Below are 21985 nucleotides of genomic sequence, written 5' to 3' on the forward strand. Positions count from 1 at the left end.
GTTCTGAAGATCGCAGAACTCATGAGTACTGAAGCCAGGTTAACAAACCAGGTAAGTTTATGCTCCAGCTGCCCTACCACTTATTTCTCTGTTGCCATTTCACTGAGGCTGTGAGAATCGATTTGGGTTCATATGGTCAAGGGCTTGAAATATCAGGGAGGTGTCTGGGCTGCATTGCATGGGTCAGGGGGAGTCCCTAGAGATTTTGGAGCAGCCCACCCTCTTTCACTCATTCAAGAAGCACTTACTGAATGCCTGCCACGTGCCAGGCATCCAGGTCCAAGGATGGCAAAGACTGTCTTGCCCTCTGCCCCAGTGGAGACTAAGCAAGGGAATCAGCACTCCAGCAAAGATGTGAGGGTACAGGGGGAGCCATATACCAGTCTTGAGATGCTAGTGGTCTTCGAGCAGGGCTGGGACATGATGGGATGGGCTTTTCGAATGTTTATTATTCTGATGAAAGATTGCCTGCTGGTGGATAGACCAGAGAGGGGAGGGCTGAAAGGCCAGCTGGAAGGCTTTGGCTATGGTTTAGGCTAGTAGGGACCAAGGACAGGACCAAGAAGAAGGCATGGATTCAAAGGATATTTAATACATAAAGAGTTCCCAGCTGTGGCTCAGACGAATGGGTGGAGGGCGATCCAACAGCCAAGATCTCAAGGAGAGAGCCAAGAAGTGGCTCAGTTTGGGACCTGACGAGTGCTGGTGTCTCAGGATGGATGTGCCGATGGAAACACCTGGGCTGCAGCACTCGGGAGAGGACCTGGGGCTGCAGACGCAGTCAAGGGAGTCCCAGTGGAGAGCTGGGGGTTCAGGGATGATATCATTCCGAGAAAGTATGCATAGCAAACCAGTCCAGAGTTCCGCTGCTGGACTGAGGCATTGCGTCTGCTTCCACGTCTCAGTTTCAAAGAGGGAAATATGTTAATGAACAGACGAGTCTCAGTGTTGGGTTTTGCTTCCATAAATTTGCCTCCAAACTTTGGCATCTGCTACTGCTTGTCTGCTAGCACACGATAAAGCCAATGAACAAGCAGTGAAGGAATATTGATGGGAAAATGTGGCAACAGCCCATTGTACTTCACTTGACGGCTTGCCCTTTTCAGGGCTCCATGCATGAGCCTAGAGCCGGTTTTTTATTTAGCGCACACAGACGACAGTCATAGTTTCTGCTAATAAAACTGTCCCCAGCTCTAATCATGGAATTGATTGCATTGATTGTTCATGGTATTGCTTATGACTGCCAGGTCCTCTGACATGGAAACCCTTCGAGAAACACGGGAGTGAAAGAAAATAAAGGCAGGCAGAGGAGGGGCCTAGGAATCAATAACGCTGGCATTGAAGAGGTAGAAGGGGAGAGGAGAGAACACCAAGACAGGAGGGTGTGGCTCCAACTCGTGGCCTTCTGCTTGGAGGCATGCTTCTGGCCTTCCCAGCAAGCCCAGCCCTTACAGGTGAACACGCCTTGGTACCTCCCAAGGAGCTCAGTCTCCTGAGAATCTGGGTCCTGGGGAGGCAGCAGGGAAACCCTCACAATACTTTGCTCCCTCTCTCCTCCTCGCTGGCCAAGCAGGTCTCACACCCAGTTCACGATCAGATGACCCTTGTGCCAAATCCCCAGAGACCCAAGGGAGTGCTTCCAGACATCACACTCTAGCCCCCTGCTGCAAATCTACCCTGCCTCCACAGAGAACAAGGGGATACCCAGCTCTGGGGGGTGAAGAAGAGGGGACACGATGGCCTTGTCACAGAGCCAGGAGCCTGCTGATTCATGGCGATGCTTTGTCTGGGGGGCCAAGCAGGTGAGGCCTAGGCTTGGCTAAGACAGCAGCCACTCCCCAGCCTCTGGGTATCAGAGTTGCCAGAATTGGTGGGTTCCCAGGTGTCACAGAGAACTTGAACTCTGTTCCACTTGTCCTAGACAATAATAATGAACACTGGTTGTGCTGTGTACTAATTGTTATATTTGCACTATATCATCTAATCTGCACAACCACTTTAGGGGCTAGCTACTATTATTAACCCATTTTTCAGAAAATGAAAAGACAGCCTTCTGAATCGGAGAAAATAATAGCAAATGAAGCAACTGACAAACAACTCATCTCAAAAATATACAAGCAACTTATGTAGCTCAATTCCAGAAAAATAAACGACCCAATCAAAAAATGGGCCAAAGAACTAAATAGACATTTCTCCAAAGACGACATACGGATGGCTAACAAACACATGAAAAGATGCTCAACATCACTCATTATTAGAGAAATGCAAATCAAAACCACAATGAGGTACCACTTCACACCAGTCAGAATGTCTGCGATCCAAAAATCTGCAAGCAATAAATGCTGGAGAGGGTGTGGAGAAAAGGGAACCCTCCTACACTGTTGGTGGGAATGCAAACTAGTACAGCCACTATGGAGAACAGTGTGGAGATTCCTTAAAAAATTGCAAATAGAACTACCTTATGACCCAGCAATCCCACAGCTGGGCATACACACCGAGGAAACCAGAATTGAAAGAGACACATGTACCCCAATGTTCATCACAGCACTGTTTATAATAGCCAGGACATGGAAACAACCTAGATGTCCACCAGCAGATGAATGGATAAGAAAGCTGTGGTACATATACACAATGGAGTATTACTCAGCCATTAAAAAGAATACATTTGAATCAGTTCTGATGAGATGGATGAAACTGGAGCCCATTATACAGAGTGAAGTAAGCCAGAAAGAAAAACACCAATACAGTATACTAACACATATATATGGAATTTAGAAAGATGGCAATGACGACCCTGTATGCAAGACAGCAAAAAAGACACAGATGTGTATAACGGACTTTTGGACTCAGAGGGAGAGGGAGAGGGTGGGATGATTTGGGAGAATGGCACTGAAACATGTATACTATCATGTAAGAATCGAATCACCAGTATATATCTGATGCAGGATACAGCATGCTTGGGGCTGGTGCACGGTCATGACCCAGAGAGATGTTATGGGGAGGGAGGTGGGAGGGGGTTCATGTTTGGTAACACATGTACACCCGTGGTGGATTCATGTCAATGTATGGCAAAACCAATACAGTATTGTAAAATAAAGTAAAAATAAAAATTTAAAAATAATAAAATAAATAAATAAATAAATGAAGTGAGATCTGCACTCAAAAAAAAAAAGAAAATGAAACTGAGGCACAGAGAGGTTAAGGACTTGTCCAGGATCATTTAACTGGAATCACAGTGTCCAATAGAACTTCCTGTGACAGTGGAAATGCTCTATAGTCTGCGCCCTCCAATATGCTAACTACTAGCTTCTTGTGGCTTTGAAGCACTTGGAAATGAGATTAGTGTGACTGAGTAACTGAGTTTGACGTTAAATTAAATTTAAAGACAGCTTCCCAGGTGTCTCTAGTGGTAAAGAACCCATCTTCCCGTGCAGGAGACGTAAGAGACCTGGGTTCAATCCCTGGGTCGGGAAGATCTCCTGGAGAAGGGAAAGGCAACCCACTCCAGTATTCTTGTCTGAAGAATCCCATAGAGAGAGGAGCCTGGTGAGCTACAGTCCATAGGGTCACATACAGCTGGACACGACTGAAGTGACTTAGCACACATGAACAAATTTAAATAGTCCCTTCATGGCTGATGGCTACTGTATTGGACAGCGCAGTGTAGAAAGTGGAGGAGTTGGGAGTGGAACCCCAAAAGTCTACTCTGGCCTGGAGCTATGTGGTTAGAAGTTTCCCCTGGCTACCCTCACTGCATTCTTTGTCCCCAGGCCCTTGGGTTCCTTGGCGGGCCTGGCTGGGGGAATCAGCACCCTCCTAAACCTTACTCTCCTGCCTCCATACTGTGTTATCCATCATCAGATGGCAGGAGGATGTGGCAGGAAAGAGATGGGATTTCCAGAAGACATGGTCCCAGGATCATGTCACAGGGAGCAGGTTTCAGCATGGCTTGAGGAAGGACATGGCTCTAAAAGCCACAGTTGCCCCAGTGACATGGTGGTCCCTGGAGAGACAGGACCGTCTTGTCCCGGGAATCGAATAGCTCCCCCTCCCATACCAGAAAGGAAACAGCAGGCATTCCCACCCAGGATGGGGCTCTGGGCCGTGACATTTGAGAGACAAGGGAGGTGATGTAGTCAGTGGGCTGATCCCGGGGGGAGTCAGGCCCTCTCCGCCCCCACTGTCTGGCCCTAGGATGCTGCCTTGCCAACACTGGCACCCCCATGCCTCACTGCCCTCCCAAAAGGTCCCCCTACATATCTCCAGACCTTCCCTGCTGCTGGTCCTGCTGTGCCCACTCACTTGACTCCTTTGGGCCCACTGGTCAGCCTGAGGTTCCCACCCAGCCCCACCCGGGTGGCCGCCTGTGAGTCACCTCCCCCTGCTCTGAGGTCTGTGCCTGGAGTTTTCTCTGAGGTTACACCCAGGTCCGAGAGGTCTGGAGCTTGCGCACAAGCACCCAGGGGATGCCCCTGCCAGGCTGACGGATGGGGAGGGGGCAGAACTCGGGGAGCCTCCCTGCCCAGAACTGCACCCCGCTCTGCTCCGTGCAGCTCGAGAGAGAACGCAGCGCCCTGCTTCCTTGCGGGCAGACGAGGCAGAGGCTGGCGGAGCTGTGCACAGAGCTGTGCACACCCGGAGACTGAGGCCTGTCTCCCACTGCTGGAGCAGCCTTACCTGGGTGCTGCCTCAGTCTCCCAATGGTCCAGAAACCTCTCTGAGCCTCACTGCACTCCACTCCATGGATCCCTGATGCCTCAGTCAACTGTGGACGTTTTACCGCTGAGCAGGTGGCCGGCCTCACCAGCTGCCCAGCCCACGACTCTTGAGGCTGCGTCACCCTTTTCCTCTCCTGGAGGGGCCAGGCAGCTGGGCAGGAAGCCAGAGAGGGCTGCCCAGGCCCAGAGATCACACCTCAGGCACTTCAGGGAGCAGAGCAGGAAGGAGAAGGCACCCTGAGGGGCTGCCCAGGGCCCCAGGACATGCTCCTCAGTTTCTACACAAGTGTCATTTTGCCCAAGTGGGGACCTGCCAGGCAATCACCTTTTCCCCTCCTTCTGGTCCAGCAGGACCATCCAAAGGGCTGTGGTGTGGCCAGGGACACAGACTCCCAGAAGGGAGAAGAGGGGCCTGGATTGTACCATCTTTATGTCTTTCATGGAGTCCTCACAATGCTGGGCCCACAGCTGTGCTTGTGTGCTAAGTCACTCAGTCCGACTCTTTGTGACCCTGTGGACTGTAGCCCACCAGGCTCCTCTGTCCGTGGGATTCTCCAGGAAAGAATACTGCAGTGGGTTGCCATGCCCTCCTGCAGGGAATCATCCCAACCCAGGGATTGAACCAACATCTCCTGTATCTCCTGCACTGCAGGCAGATTCTTTACCGCTGAGCCACCAGGGAAGCCCCAAGGATGACGATACATAATAGCAAGTAGCTATACAGCCCTCGTCGGCGCTCGTATCTGCCAGGTACTTTTCTAAGCACTTTATAAATGAATATAATCATCATTATATGAGGGAGTGGGTATTATTATTATGCCTTTTTTACAGGTGAGGCAGAGTTGCTAGGTATCTTGCCTAAGGTCACACAGCCCATAACTAATAGAGCTGGGCATCGGACACAGGTGACCTGCTTCTGATCTGGACCCGGGGCCTGTACACTACATCATGGCTTGAGAGCTATGCTTTGGGACTGAGCTTTAGAGCCTAGAGTCCAGGCCTTATGTTTTGAATCTCATGTACAAAAGGTAAGCCTGGGGGTGTTTTTATCCGGGAGGAACAAGATTAAAAATGGTCTCTTAGGAAGGCAGTCCTGCACGATTCCTCCCTGGAGCCCACCCTGCCTGGCCAAGAGTACTCTCCTCCCCCACCCCTACCTCCCAGGGCATTTGCGGTTTCCCCCAGGGGTGGCGGGGGTGAGGTGGTGAAGTTTTGGAGCCACAGAACTCCACACACACCCACCTGGGTCAAGTAACTGCTGTGCTTATGGCGTCCCAGGCATGGAACAAACATCACCTGAGAAAGGTCCCCAGAGCCCTGGGAGCGGGGCTCACTCCCCAGCACCTGTGGAGCACATGCGCTGTGGAGGCAGTAAGTCGCTGGCCCCCAGCTCATGGGTCTCACGGGTGACGAAACCCAGGATCCAAACCAGGCCTACTGGACTCCAAAGCTCATCACGCTCCTCCCTCCCCTGCACCTCCACCCTCACCACAAGCTGGCATTGTATGAATTCCAAAGAAGTGCAAGAAAAAAGGAAGAGGCTGGGGAGGTAAAGAGGTGAAGGGAAAGAAAACATGAGTCAGGGCCTTTGGGCACAGATCAGAGGAGGAGGAGAGGCCTTTAGGCTGGGGAGGTTGAGCTTGGACCTCTTCCCAAAGCCTTGAGGAACTTGGTATATGGACCTCTCACCACCACCAAATTGGCCATGAGATACCCACCTCCTGAATCTGGAGCTCCCAGCATGTGGTCTCTGGGACCCATCTCTTCCTTCCACATATACCCACCCCCAACACACACACACACACACACACACACACACACACACACAGAGCTTAGCTGGCCTGCCTAATTGGACAGCAAACATAGGCCTGCAACCTCAGATGAGTTTACCCACTTCTGGACCTGCCCAAACAGGCTTGCTGTAGACAGAGGCAGCCTGAGTCAAGGATATACTTCTCAGGGGCTGAACAAAGTCTTGGCAGCCTGCAACCAGCCTGCCCTACCAGGGTCTGGAACTCTACCCTGAGACCAGATTTCTAAAAGACCTGGGAAGAAGCCTTCGCTCATCCCAAACCTACCAACTGATTATGTGCGAGACATCTGCTTGAGGCACTTCATTTTAAAAATTTTACTAGGCTCTTTATGCTTGAGAGCTACTTAATTAGTGCAACCCTAGGTTATAAAAACTATCACTTTCTGTTTTACAGAAGAGAAAACTGAGGCACAGAGAGAGAAATGGTTTATTTGCCCACTCTCACCAACAGCAGGGAGGGCTGGGGTGGGGTCTCAAAGCCTGAGTGCTGGACCTTTGGTGGATGGCATTCCCCAACCTGCTGCTTACCCTTGACTATGACGGGAAACCTCAGGACCAGAGACACCTTCAAGTAGTGTGGGCAAATTCTCAAGAGTTTCCAGTTACTCCTGTTGCTATAAACAGAAGTCTCAGTAACCCCAAAGTGTGGGGACAAATAAGATGAGTGCCATTCATAGGACACTTAAAAGGTGCCAGATTCACTTATGCATATTAGTAACTCTTACTGACAACTCTATTAGTGGTGGGCATCCCCATCTTACAGATGAGAAAACTGAGGCTTGTGAGATCAAATCACTTGTTCTGGACAGCATAACTGTTAAGTGGCAGAGCTAAGAGTCTAACCCAGACTTATCTAGCTATAAGGCATAAATTATGTCATGATTGCTCCCTCACACACTATTATTGCCTGCTGTATGGGCTCTGACCTTGACCCAAGGACCTCAGAAAAAGAAGGCAATGTGGAATCAGCCTGGTGCCCAACAGTGTGGCTTGCCTGGGGTCTCAAGAGGATGCCCCCAGCCCTCAGAGGACCAGATACCCTCCAGAGGCCTCTGAAGCAACCCCCACCCATTGCTGGCTGGGTGCACCCTTGGGTGAACAGGTCAGGTAGCAGTGAGGGGTTGAGGCTCCAGGAGGAAACCGCGGTGAGGGCGACCAACTGGAAGCAGGAATATGGTAGCTCCAGAGGTTTTGATTTGCAATTTTCATTTTGCAAGGAATGGGGATTTTTTTTTTTTCAAAAAGCACTGGACTTCCTTGAATTTTAGACCTTTCACAAATATTTTTTTAGGACAAAAAAGAAGAAAAAAACCCCCACAAAATGCCTGTCACAGCTACTCACTTCCACAATGAATCACGGACACAAAACCACAGCTATGTGGCTAACAAAGAAACTATGTGTTTTCACATCTCGTTATTGGAAATCATTTAGCAATCTTCACTATGTCATCTGCAGACAGACAGACGGATGCACAGACACACCCCTCTGAGTCCTAAGTCTCCAGTCGTACAACCACGGTCATCGGATGACTTTGCATTTCACCCATTTTCCCTTTCTAATCCTTTTCTGGGAAATTGCCCTCCAAGGCTTAAATCTTCCTCCTTAGCTGCTCTCCAGAGGTGGGGTGTGGTGTGTGTGTGTGTGTGTGTGTGTGTGTGTGTGTGTGTGTGTGTATGCATGCGCACGCACGTGTGTGCATGCCAGTGATTGGAGGGGGAAGGCTAAGACACCGATTCAGTTAATTCCACAAGTGGAAACAAGTATACATTTTCAGAGTCCCTTTCTTATTGCTGTTATCGTAATAGCGCTGTACTTTGGTAAAGTGATTTCCACCTGGGTAGCTTACAGTGCCTTTTCTGACAGTGGCAAATTAATTAACTGATGGCAGATTTACAGATTGCATAACTGGAAAAACTACTGGACCCATAAATCAGAAACTTCCTCTGCGTCCCGGACAAGAGGTGAAATCTGATATATATTTAAAAACTTGAGCTCAAAAGGAGAATTCACAGAGCCTGAAAAATCTCCATTATGATTTTTGAGGCATGTTCTCTCTGTACAGCTTTCCACCCACTCCGCGTCTCTCCCTTTCTCTCTCTCTCTCTCTCACACACACACACACCCACATCAGAGGGCAACGTTCTCTGAGCAGCCACAGTTCCGTACAAAGCAACCGGATGGGAAGGACATTCCCCTGGGGCATGTGAAAAACAGCACTGACTTGTCTTCCAGTTCCCTTCTGGCTTCATCCCTCCCTAACCTTTCCTTTCAAACAAAAATCCTAGAGGACTTTGGTCCGTTAAATGCTATGAGTACAGCCACAAGCTTGAAATGTTTGTTGTTACTACTTTTTTAAGACAGACGCTGGAAACTGCATATATTAAAACGTTTTAATGGCCCCAACAATCTCCTCCAGGCTCTCTCGCCAGCTTTCTGGAATTTTCTGAAAAAAACACAAAATGCCTCGCCAAGCCCAGTCCTCAGCAGCTCCCACACCAAGCTGGCTGCTCTGTGCTTGCCTGAGTTCACCTGCTCTTGAGTTATTTAGCAAAATGGCCATGAGCACGAGATCCAGTCTTGATCAGAGTGGGGCTGGAGTGCCCCTTCCTGTCAGTTCTTCCTTGTGGAGTAACCTTCTCATAGGATCATTGTGAGCATGGGCTAAGGGGCTGGGTGTCTCCCACTTGTCCCTGCGGACTTCTCTCCACCCCACTCTGGGCTGTAGGAGGCTCCTCCTATGGGAGGCTCCTATAGGCGGACTCTGTCTTCCAGTCTTGCTCATGGGACCCCAGCAAGAAGGCAGAGGGAGTGGAGGTATTGACCCTCTAGTTCCCTCCTGATGGGCCACTGTGGGTGGGGGCTGCGGGGTGGGGGCTCTATTCCTCTGCCAGAGGCCTGTTGTGGTCCTCACCTGTGGCTACTCAGTGACCTCTGGCCCCTTGCCCCTTAGACCTGCAGGGCTCAGGGCTTCCCTATACTTTGCTTCCCTTGTTGTTTCCTCTGACCTGTTCCTGCCTTTGCAAATAGACCCTTTATCAAACTGCCCCCTTGGAGTGTGCCATCTGTTTCCTGCTGGAACCCTGACTGTTACAGACGAGTCTCAGCTCTCATGTATTGAGCAGTTAGTTATTGACTCAGCACTTTATCCACTTCGACTCATGGAGGCGAAGAGATTCGCACAACATCAAACGGCTAGTGAGCAACAGAATCAGATGACATGAGGTCTGACTCAGGACCCATGCTCTTAACCTCTGTGCCGTATGGGTATTAATTGAAGTGGTGCTTGTAGAGTGCTTTGCATGGTAGGGCTGGCTGACTCAATAAGGCTCCGTCAATGGTAGGTTAAAATAGCAACCATGCCACGCTCAGAAAACCCACAGTCCTAAATTCTACTCCAGCATAACACTAGCCCAACCCTAACCACAGAATGAAGGTTGAAACCGCATTCTAATACCACACAAAAGACTTACTCTGATCCAACCTAACCACCACTCCATCATGAGCTAGAACGTCACCTTGACCACAACCTTCCTGTCAATTTCCTCCTTGGGGCCTTTCCTCCTTGGGGCGTATCCTCCTCAGTGGGTCATTGTGAGGATTGGTTAAGGTGCTGGAGATCTTGCCCCTGGGGACCACTCTCCACCCCACTCAACTGGAACCCTAACATTCCTCACTGTACCCACAAAGCTAGATACCCACTCAGGGTGAGGCTAGGATGAGGGCTGTGGGGAGCACTGGGGAGCCTCCCTGCCTCTCTGTGCCTGGGAGCTCGCCTGAGACGGGTGCACCTCGCACCCCATCCAGCTGTACTCCCCTCGCTGGGCTCAACAAAAACATTTGTGCAGCATCCACCTCCCGCGTGTCACTGAGCTGGTGACTTTGGTGTGGCGAGAACCCGGAGAGGCAGGTAGCTCACCTACACAGTGCCTGGAGCAGAGCAGGGGCCAGTAGATCCTGTTGGTGGTGATGATGAAAGGAGAATTAGAGGAGGAAGGTGCTTTCTCCATCACTTGGCTGCAGGCTCTGGGGCAAATAGGCGGTAGACAGCTCCTATCTCAGAGATCTGCAGAGAGCTGGGGCCAGGGCTGGGCCAGGAGGGAGACCCTTTCTGGAACCCAACCTAGGGAAGGTCCTGATAATCCTTGACTCTGGGATAATCCTAGAAAAGGGGGTCAGGCAGCCTTCATCAGAGATTTCGGGGCCCCCTTATGTCAGATGTCCGCCTTCAAGCTTCAGTATGAGAGGGAGGAAGAGAAGTGTGCAGGAAGCAGAAACCATTTTCCTTTAATCCACCCACTTGCTCTGGGTGGGAATGAAGAGGTATTAGAAGGCCCCGGGCCCCCTTCTTCATTGAGCACTCAGAGGCTGGAGCCTGGCCTCTTCATCGACCCATAAGTGTCTGCCCTGGGCCCAGCCTGATGGAAGGAACAGGCGTGCAGGCTCTGCTGCTTGGAGAGAAGGCACACCGGCCCCCCCCCCACCGCGACCTCTGTCGGACCCCCTGGGCCTAGAGCGAAAGCCTTGCAAGACTGTCCACCTGGAGCCCGTGTCCTTTTGTTTTCACGCATAGGTACCCTAAGGCCAGCCATGGACCTCAACTCTGTAGCCCTCGGGTATTTGTGTGGGTTGGGGAGGTGCATATCTGGACCCCACAAAGTCTAAAGGTCCACCTCCCTTTTGGAGAGGTATAGGAGGGGCCTTGGCAGCCAAACCCAGCTGGAGAGGACTGCCTTGAAGCAACACTCTTTATGGGGGAAATGGGAGTCACTTTCCTCCTGGGAAGAAGCCAGGTCCTGGGTCACCACATACAGCTGCACAGGCTGTGCACTGCACAATTCTTGGAGTTCCTGTCATAGAGACTATGATGTGACAGACATCTGGGGTGTGACTAGGGGCTGGAAGATCCAGCACACACAGCCCGGCCCCCTCCTCTCTGCGGTGGAAACAGAGCGCTTCAGACCCACCCCGTTACTCCAGGCAGTTTCTGCCTGGCAGGGATAGGTGGGGCTGGCAGGGGTTGAGTGCCAAAGGACTGTGCAGAAACCTTAATGTGGCCCATGTTTCCAGAACCCTCTGCAAACAGCAGGGGGGGCGGGGCGGAGCGGACAGGGAGGTGAAGGAAGCTTTCAGCTGAGACACAGGTCTCTTCTACTTTCTTCAAAAAGCAGCAGCAGGGCTTCTGTGACTTCAGACTTGGGAAAATAAAACCCTTTCCATTTGTTCTGGCTGGAGGCCCACGAGTGAGCGTCTCCCACAGACTCCCCTCTGAGCACCCCCTCTTCCAAACCTGCAGCCCCAGGGAAGAGTATTCATGGGAATCTTCTAAGGCCTAACAGATAGAAGGAACCGGGAGGAGACCTTTTTACAGCTGCCGCAGCACCCACCAGACTCCTGGCACTCCTAAGGGTCTGCTAAGCCCTACTCTGTCTGCGCTCCAGCCACCCTTAGGAGAGAAACATTGCTCTCCGTTTGCCTGGCTCCAGACCCCCAAGGCCAAGGGGCACAGGGTGAGCAGGTACCACCTGCTGGGAGGACTGAGAGAGCCCCTTTCTGATCAACAACGTGCCGGAGGATGGGCTGAGGGTCAACTCAGAAGGGAAGAGACCTGAGACCAACTTTCTTGGCTCCAGGCAGCAGCAGAAGATACATGGTGATAGAGATGTTCATTCAGTAGATATTATTTGTTTGTTGAGTGCTTATTGTATGCCAGGTACCGTTCCAGGAGCTGGGGGTATGCCACTGAACAAAACAGCTCGCACTATACTTGGGGAAAAACAGACAATACACAATAAACATAACAAGTAAATTATATGTTCTGTTAGAAAGTGGAAAATGGAAAGTAATGTGGAAATTAAAAAGTGAACCACATGAGGGGACGCTCACGTTGGGGGGTTACAATATTAAATAGTAAGGAAATAGGAGATATCTTCCTTCTGGGAAAGAGCTAGGCTCAGGGTCACCATACACAGTGGCACAGGTTGTGCCCTGCACAACTGTGGGGTAGCTGGCACAGAGGCCATAATGTGAAGCACATCCCCAAGTGCTGTGGCCAGTGGCTTCGGCTAATTTTAAAAAGTTAAAACTTTACAAAGGTAGTCAGGGAGGCCTGCTTCTGAATGCGACTCAGGCATGTATAGGAAGCATAAGGAAATAACCCAGCCTGCTGCTAGGACTGCTAAATAACAGCAGTAATCAGTAAATTTGCAAGGCACATTACAGTTCACAAATCCATCTTTCACCCACATTATTTTAGTTAATCTTCGCAACCTTCCAGAAAGGAAAGAAAGATCCCTCCCACTTTACAAGTAGAGACATTGAGGCTCAGTGAAGTTAAGTGGGTTGCCCAAGGTCCGAGACTAGTTAGAGGCTTAGCTTGGAAGTCAAATTGCATACTCTGCTTCTAAATCTTTTCAAAATAGTATAGTCATGATCCTAAGGGTTGGGGAATTCCAGAAAATCCCTAGGGGGCAAGCTTGGGGCTCAGAGTTATAAAAACAAATCAGAAAAAAAAAAAAAACCACTAAAAAAAGAAAGAAAAGAAAAGGAAGGAAGGAGTTCAACCCCCGGAGGTTCTGAAAACTTGACTCACTCAGGATTGCAGGGCTGAGTCAACAGAGCAGAGAGGCGCCTCTTGATGGCCCTGAGGGAGCAGGTGATGCAGGATAAAAGATGCAGGCTGATTAAACCCGCTGCAGCCTTGCCAAGGAGGACTGGAGGGTTCCTGTCAGGGAGAGCTAAGATCTGCCCTTAGCAGATGCAAGGCAACGTGTATCCTTGTCACCACCATGAGAGTGGGTAAAGGGGGAATAAGCACATTTCACTATAGGGGATAGAAAATGGCCAAGCTGTTGGCCAGAGTCTGACACCACCAGCTCTTGACCTCAAAGAAAATCCATTTGTTGCTTCTCATTTACAAATATGGAAACTGAGGCTTGGGGAGGACGAAGGGCTTTTCCAAGGTTTCCTAGCATGAGTCCATTTCTCATCAGGTCCTAGGTGTATCAGAGACTAATCTTGGGTCCAGGGGACTGGAATGGAAAGGAGAGAGGACCAACAGGAGATCGTGTTGCCCGCAGGAGGGAGCAGAAGTACGTAGCGGGATGCTGGAGCCCATAGAGGCAGAAGGCAGTAGGAAGGAGGCGGCTTCAGCTGGAGCCAGGCTCAGAGGACCCTGGCAAGCCTTCCGCCTGGCCCAGAGGCAAGATCTCCTGGGTCCCCAGGACAGGCCCGCTCCCTAGCTGTCAATCTTTGTCCTGCCTCAGTTTCCCCTCCTGTAAGCCCAGATTGTGGGTTGGAGGAAAAACTCCTTCTGGCAAATGGGGTATCTCACTGATTTGTCATAAACATGGGAAGTAGGCAAGTATGCTAAGAGATTTTTTCTGGACATCCCACTAATCACTCTGTGCATTATTTCAAGGAATTCTCACAGCCACCCCAAGAGATGGGCGTCACTGTTCCCACTTCGAAGAACTTGAGTTGCAGTGAGGTAAAGCAACTTGCATGACTAGTTTTCGAGGACACTAGGGTTTAAATGCTGCCGGACCCCAAAGCCCAGTGCTTTCCCAGCACAGACACAGCGGGGTTGCCTCCTTGTACCTGCTGCCCTGTTCCCAGGGACCTGGTTTGATTCCCAGTCATTGATCTCCTGGGCAAATGCCTTGTTATTCTGTTAGGAAGGATGCCTGGGTCCCCGCTGCAGTGGCTGGGACCACCCCTTGGGGCAGAGTCCCTACAGCCCCTGCAGGAGGCCTGGGGGCGAGGGGAGGCAGCACCTCCTACAGGAAGTCTGCAGGCTTGCTCTCAGCCAAAGCAGGTTAAAGATCACACATCAGGAAGTCCCTGGGGGGCCAGAGTGGAGACATGGGGTTAAAGGATGCCAGGGGTCCTCCTGAGGAGGTGAATTCTACACCTGCCCACCCTGCAGGCACACACAGCCACACGTGCCCAGTGGCACAGCCAGGCCTGAGTCAGGAGCTGCCCCAATGGCCCTGCCCTTCCTCCTTATCCCCACAGACAAGAGCCTTAAGAGGCCCAGCATACCCCTCGAGCCTGGTTAGCAAAATGGGGACTTTGGGAACCCACCGCAGGGTTTGTGAGAAGTAAAGATGATGGGGAGAGAGTCGAGCTGCCCTCAGCCCTGCTGGCTCCACTCCGTTCTAAGCCAGTCGTGTTCAAGGTGCTGGAGACACATTGCAGAGAAAAGAGATAAAACCTCCGTCCTCCTGGGCCTGACATTTTACTGAGGTAAGAAAAAGAATAGTTGGGAAGGGGGTAGGGAGTGTTTGGGGGTGTGCAGTTTCAAATCAGAGGAGAAACAGAGACTCAGACAAAGAGAATGAACGTATGGACACCAAGAGGGGAAGGGGGACTGGGATGAACTGGGAGATTGGGAATGACAGCTACACACTGTTGCCGTTTATTTGCTAAGTCATGTCCGACTCTTTTGTGCCCCCATGGACTGCAGCCTGCCAGGCTCCTCTGTCCATGGGCTTCTCTAGGCAAGGGTACTAGAGTGGTTTGCCATGCCCTCCTCCAGGGGATCTTTCTGACTCAGGGATCAAACCGGGTCTCCTGCATTGCAGGCAAATTCTTTACCGCTGAGCCACCAGGGAAGCCCCATATATATACTACTATGTATAAAATCCACAGAAGGAAATGGCAACCCACTCCAGTGTTCTTGCCTGGAGAATCCCAGGGACAGGGGAGCCTGGTGGGCTGCGGTCTAAGGGGTCGCACAGAGTCGGACATGACCGAAGCAACTTAGCAGCAGCAGCAGCAGCATGAAATTCTTAACTAATGAGAACCTGCTGCTCAGGGAACTCTACTCAGTGCTCTGTGGTGACCTAAATGGGAAGGAAATCCAAAAAAGAGGGGATATATGTATACATATAGCTGATTCTGACCCCTGAAACCTTTTGATAGAGGATGCGGTGGTTGGATGGCATCATCAACTCAATGGACGTGAACCTGGGCAAACTCCGGGAGATGGTGAGGGACAGGGAGGCCTGGAGAGTTACAGTCCTTTGGGTCACAAAGAGTTAGACATGATTTGGTGACAGAACGACAACAATAGCTGATTCATTCTGATGTACAGTAGACACCAACACAGCATTGTAAAGCAACTGCACTCCAAGAAAAAAAATTTTTAAGTAAAATAAAATCAGGTAAACATGGCCAAGAGTCCCACTGAGAAGGGAAGACTTGGAGTAGAAAGGAAGTGAGCCCTGTGCGTATGTGACTGGGAAGAGGTTTGATGTAGGTTGAATTGGGTGCTCCTCTGGCCCCGCGAAAGGTATGTTGGGGTCCTAACTGCCAACCTGTGAATATAACTTTATTTGGCTATGGGGGGGGAGTGGTTCCAGATGTCATTAGTTAGGGTTAGATGAGATTCTACTGGATTATGGTGGACCCTAAATCCAGTGACTGGTATTCTTATAAGAATCCCCACCCCCCAACACACACATACAAAATACAGCACATATTTTGAGAGGCAGAGACTAGGGTGATGCAACTACAAGCCGAGGGGCTTGTAGGACTGCAGGGAGCCGTCAGCTGCTGGGGGAGAGCGTGGGACAGATTGTCCTGAGTTTCTAGAAGGAACAACCCTACCAACACTTTAATTTTGGGCTCTTCCCTCCTGAACTGTGAGAGAATACATTTCTGTTGTTTTAAGCCATTCTGTTTGTGGTCCTTATGGCAGCCCTAGGAAGGGAACATGGTGTTCCAGGGAGGGGGGACAGCAAGTGCAAAGGCCCTGAGGTGGGAGCATCTCTGGCATATTGCAGGGAAAACCCACTGGCCCGTGTGGCAGAAGCAGAGTAAGTGAGTGGTAAGAGCTGATGCTGGAGATGTTTGGGGGCCAGATCACTCACGTAGGGCCTTGGCCTTGGCAAGCCCTTGATAAGAGGAGCTGTGACACTGCAGGTGGAGGGTCCCAGCTGGAACAGGCTGCAGCGTGTGGGTGTGGCTGGCCCCCATGGTCTCTGTCCCCTCGTGTTATGCCTTTGAATACATTACATGAAATGGCAAAAGGAAATCGAGTTTGCAGGTGGAATTACAATTGCTAATTAGCTGACCTTAAAATAGGAGGGGGGTGTCTGGCTTATCCAAGGGGGCCCATGTAATCATATATGCCCTTAAAAGTGGTAGAAGAAGGCAGAGGAGTCAGTGAGAGATTCAGCTGGAGAGGGAGGCAGAGGGGAAGAGTTAAAACATGAAGCATTCACCCGCTGTTGCTGGCTTTGAAGATAGGAAGGTGGCAACAAGCCAAGGAATGTGCGCGGCTTCTAGATGTGATGGCCCTCAAGTGACAACCAGCAAGGAAGTGAGGACCTTAGTCCTACAACTGCAAGGAAGTGAACTGTGCCAACAAACAACCTGAGTGAGCAAGAAAACAGATTCCCTCCGCACCCGGCCCCCCGCCCCGGAGCCTGTGGGAACTCGGCCCTGCCGACCCCTTGCCATTAGTCTGGTGAGCCCCATGTCAGATGGCTGACCGATAGAACTGAAGGATCACACATGCAGCATTGTTTTAAACATCTAACTTTGCAGGGTGTGCAAAGAGGAGGAGAGGGAGAGATGGGCAGGAACAGTGGAAAGAAGCCTGCCTTCTCAGGGAACAGTCTACTGAGAGCCATCACCATGGGGCTCAGAGCTCCCCAGACATTTCTCCCCTGGTCCCTCCCATCCTACTCAACACTGTCCCCCAGGTCCCTTGTTGCTCCAGTGCTGACCAAGCCCACTGAGGATGTCCCCAGGGCCCTGCCTCTAGGTCCTCAGGCCAGACCAAGAAGCAACCCCCGTGGGGGTCCCTCCCATTCTGAGGCTATGATGCCTCCCCTCCCCACTCCCCCATAGGGCTGGTGAGAATGGTCCTGGTGGAGAAGCCAAGCCAGCCAGAAACCACTATTGATGCCACTGCTGGATCACACCACCCCTGAGGCTGGGGCTGGGCTCTGGTTTCTCCCTAGAGCAGGTCTGCACGTGCACATACACAAGGCATCCCAGTTGTTGGCCTGCTTTTTGCCACTCAAGTCCCCATAGAAAAGAGAACTTGTCCACTGATGGTTAACACATACTGAACACTAACCCGTGTCTTATTAGTGCTCATACTAGGCACCGTACTAAATGCTCTACTCACATGGTCTCATTTCCTCCCCTTCGCAATCCTATTAGGAGGAGATGTTGACTCAGAGAGGTTGGGATATTTGTCTGATGTCACACAAAGTGTTAGTCACTCAGTCATGTCTGACTCTTTGTGAGCCCACGGTCTGTCCGTGGGGATTCTCCAGGCAAGAATACTGGAGTGAGCTGCTGTGTCTGTCTCCAGGGGATCTTCCCAACCCAGGGATCAAACCCTGGTCTCCTGCATTGCAGGCAGATCCTTTACCATCTGAGCTACCAGGGCTTCCCAGGTGGCTCAGTGGGTAAAAAACCTGCCTGCAGTGTAGGAAATGCTGGAGATATAGGTTTGATCCCTAGGTGGGGAAGATCCCCTGGAGAAGGGCATGGCAACTCACTCTAGCATTCTTGCCTGGAGAATCCCATGGACAGAGGAGCCTGGCAGGCTACAGCCCATAGGTCGCAAAGAGTTGGACACAACGGAGTGACTGAGCACAGCAGATGTCACACAGCTAGCTGGTAAATCCAGAACTGGACTCCAGGAGTCTCTGAATCCAAAGTACAGTCTTAGACCCTCACGCATCAAGGTGGGAGGGGGTCCATGGACCAACAGCATTAGCATTACTTGAGATCATAATAGAGAGGCTGACCCAGACCTGCCAAATCAGAGGCTGCATGATAACAAGTTAGCATGAGTCACATGCCACTGCAGGCTGAGAAGCACAGGTGTGAAGCACTGTTTTACAGGCCTGCTCGTCCTAGGTTGTCATAACCACCTCCTTCCCCAAGTCTCATGAGGCTCTTTCCCAGCTGCCTGGCTTCTGCTCCCCAGGTGGGGCAGGCTCTCTGCCCAGCCTGGGGAAGAAGTCTGAACCTGAGTCTCAGAGGGAGTCTCCGGGCCTCTGCAGCCAGCCCAGGCTGCAGCTGGACAACATCAGTCCACGTCTGGCTCTCGTAGGGCATGCTGCCTGCTGCCTGAGGCTCTCCTATGCGCCCCCCACCACCCCCCCCCCTCGCATCTTCCTTCTGAGACATGAGTCTCTTGGCCTCTGTCTATTGCTCTCCTGAAGGTAGCCTCCGGCCGTCACCAGCCCCTGGAGTGTCTCCCCTCCCTGCTCATTTTGCACCCCGCCCTCCTAGAGTGCCCACTGCATTTATGTCACTACCTTTATCTGGACACCAAAGGCCTGTCCAAGTTGCCATCAGGAGAGAGGCCAGAGGCTGCTTGGGAAAGCTGGCCAGGCTCACAGGAAATGTCTGACACCACCAGGCAAGCGGGACTTGGCCTCCCAAAGCAAAACACAGCTGGGCCGACAGCGGGCCGCTCGGACTTTCCCAGATTTCATGGCACTGAGGCGCCAGGGCAGAGAGAGAGAGACCGTGCTGGCCTGGAGGCTGTAGCTCATTAAAAACATCACAGTAGTCCCTGGCCAGGGAGCTTGTGAAGCTCAGAAAGGACAGCCCTGCTGTGGGGCCGGAGACCTCACCCCAGGCCTTCATCCTCCACTGCCTCCTGCTCACGGGGGACCCTCCCCAGGGACCAAAGCCTCAAAGAGTTCATCCTCCTTCCCTCCCAGCCTCCTCCTCTCCCCAGCATCGCTCCTCATCTGTGTTCTCCTTCAGCTTGTGTTGACTACAGAGTGCCGGGGGCGATGTGAGGCACCATGGACAAGTCCATGAAAGAGAACACGGTGGTCTCTGCCCTCGGGGAGCTCCTGGTCCAGGGAGCAAATGAACTGACCATCCTGAGGCCAAGTAAGAAGTGCAGCACCCAGGAGGCGTGGCCCCCTCCCCACGGCAGCGGGGGCGGGGATACCCTTGGTTCCCGGGCAAGGTGAGGGCTCAGGGCCAAGTGGGCCCTTTGTGAGGTCACTCTTAGTTGGGACCAAGCAACAGAAAGCCACGCAGATGGAGCGATTTCTGCAAGGCGGCATTGTGGGGACATCCAGCCTGAGACAGGCACTGACTTCCAGGGCTCAGGCCGCACAGGCTGATCGCAGACACTGGGCACAGACTCCAGGGACGTGGGCCAAACATGTGCTGCAGGAGGTCAGAACTGGGTGGACACGATGGAGGGGGTGCTTTCTGGAGGAAATGGGACTGGGCTTTGAAAAAGAGGAGCTGGAGAGACTGGGAAGATGGGACAGGGGATGTCAAACAGTTCCAACTCAAGGGTCCAAGGGGACAGCATGACCTGCCAAGCAAGCACCAACACGTGGATAAATGCACTATAACATGAACAAATCCCACAAGCCAAAAGAAGCTTCGGGGAGAGGGGCAGGGGGAAGCCCGGCTAGAAGGATTCTGCTTCCACCCTGCTTCCAGGACCAGCCCTGGAGCTGCCACCCCTGGGGCTCCTCCAAGTGCTTTCGCACCAGGCCCGCCCATCTTGGACCCAGAGCTGGGACCCATTAGAACAAGGTTCAGGCCCTGCCCAGCTGGTCACAGCCAGTCCCAGGCGGTTCGCTGTGCCCCTCCCTTGTCCACCTGGCCCTTAGCTCTGCCTCTCTCTCTGCTCTGGCATCCCAAGGCCTTGGCCAAAGAGTTTGGCTGTTCTGGTTTTGACTTTGATGCTCTCTAGACCTTGACCCAAGTTTATCCTTCTGCTTTTTTCTGCTCCTGGCTGCCCTCGAAAACCACCTGCTCGCTTGGGTGGCGAAACACCCCTACCAAGACCCTGATCTGTCCCCGGTCTCCCCCTTCAGAATGGCTGGACAACTTCAAGCTCCTTTCGTTTTTCTCCTGAGCTTTCCCTCTGGGGACTTGGCCTCAAGGTCAGCCTCCTCCTGCTGGTTCTGTCAGCTTCCTCCGAGAGGGCAAATCCTTTTTTTCCCTGATTTCAGCAAGACAAGGTTCACACATTTCAGAAAGAACTTCTAAGTAGGAAGCAAATGGAAAAACTAACCTGAAAACCAAAAAGAAAACACAGCCCCCAGAATGGACCAGTTTACCGAAGTTCAGACTTCCTGTCCTGAGCTAGGAAATGTCTGGCCAGGTTGGCTGGCAAGTAGGCCAGGGACTTCTGCCCGAGAACACCCCCTTCCCGCTTCTTAGCCTTCTGCCTTCCCCTACATGTTCCTTCAGGCTGCTCCAAGGAGACAGGCTGCTAGCACTGGTGGTAAGAGAGCTGAAGTGGCTTTTTAAAAACTTTTTCTTCTTATTTTTTTTTTATTTGGCAGCACAGCATATGGCATCTTAGTTTCCCAACCAGGGATCGAACTCGTGGCCCCCTGCAGTCAAGCAGAGTCTTAACCACTGGACCACCAGGGAAGTCCTCGAAGGGTTTCTTTTTGCTGGCAGAGGAGTCCTTCTCGCATCGCACGGACCACAGGTCAAAAAGAAGGAAGTGGAGGAGAAACATTTATAGACTTTACTCTGTGCCAGGCACCCTTCTAAACACTTTCTTCTTATTAACGAACTTAATCCTTACAGTTCCATGGTTATCATCATTGTCGTTGTCCCCACCTTACTGATGAGGAATCAGAGAGGTAAGTAACTTGCCCAAGGTCACCCACCTAGGAAGTGGCAACCAGGATTTGAAAGCAGAGAGCCTGGGTCCAGGCATATGCCCTCCTCGTCTTTCTCCCAGGACCTGGAAGGTAGCAGCTCCCCTCCCACCTCCACCATGCAGTCCAGTCTGCCAGAGCCTGTGCCAACCCCAAAACCTGCAGACCTGTTTGTCACCCCTCTGGTGGGGCTGGGGGAGGGGAGGAGAGTCCCTCCGGCCTTCTCCACCAAGGTCTTCACCAAATAGGCTGAAGGCAGAAGCCCCCCAAGAGAGGCTGCACACCCCCCTCCCCCAAAGAAGGGAGGGCCCACTGAGGAAGGGGACTTACCTGGCCCGCTGCAGCTGTGGCGCTGGGGGCCGCGCTCTGGCCGTGGTGCTTTCTCTGGCCACACTGCTCCTGCGCAGGCTGGGGGGTCCCTCGGCCGAGCGTCGGGGTGCTGGCCTGGAGTTCTGGGGGTCGAATTCCTCCTCCGGAATGACCTCTTCGCAGCGGGCTCCGCGGAAGCCTGAGCGGCACACGCAGAGCTGGGGCCGGCTGCAGGAGCCCCGGTTCTGGCAGGGTGGCTGGCACACGGCTGCAGAGACAGGCAGAGGGTGAGGGCCACCCGGCTGTGTTCAGACCGCCTGTCAAAGACTGCGTGACCAGCTGCACCCCCGACAGCATGTTCTACACATGCGTAGTGCTCCCTGTGTGGGGTCTGTCCAGCTGGGGACTGGCCTGCGGGCATGGTTTCCTCATCTCTTCTCTCGGCCTCTGTGTGTGCTGTGTCCCCTCCGTGGGGCTCTCTCCCGTTCCTCTCCACTAAGTCCTGCTGTTCCCTCAA

General features: G+C 52.1%; 1 protein-coding gene across 3 annotated transcripts in view; it reads right to left on the reverse strand.

Annotated features, from left to right (window-relative positions):
• Positions 1-21985, reverse strand: part of LTBP2 (latent transforming growth factor beta binding protein 2) — a 111945-nt gene that overhangs the window by 67023 nt on the left and 22937 nt on the right. For all 3 annotated transcript variants that reach the window (XM_042252771.2, XM_027972022.3, XM_042252770.2), the window contains exon 3: positions 21490-21736. In XM_042252771.2, coding sequence (XP_042108705.1) covers positions 21490-21736 — 247 coding nt within the window. The remainder of the gene's footprint in view (positions 1-21489; positions 21737-21985) is intronic.

The sequence above is a fragment of the Ovis aries genome, chromosome 7 (assembly GCF_016772045.2).
Source record: "Ovis aries strain OAR_USU_Benz2616 breed Rambouillet chromosome 7, ARS-UI_Ramb_v3.0, whole genome shotgun sequence".
Taxonomy (NCBI): domain Eukaryota; kingdom Metazoa; phylum Chordata; class Mammalia; order Artiodactyla; family Bovidae; genus Ovis; species Ovis aries.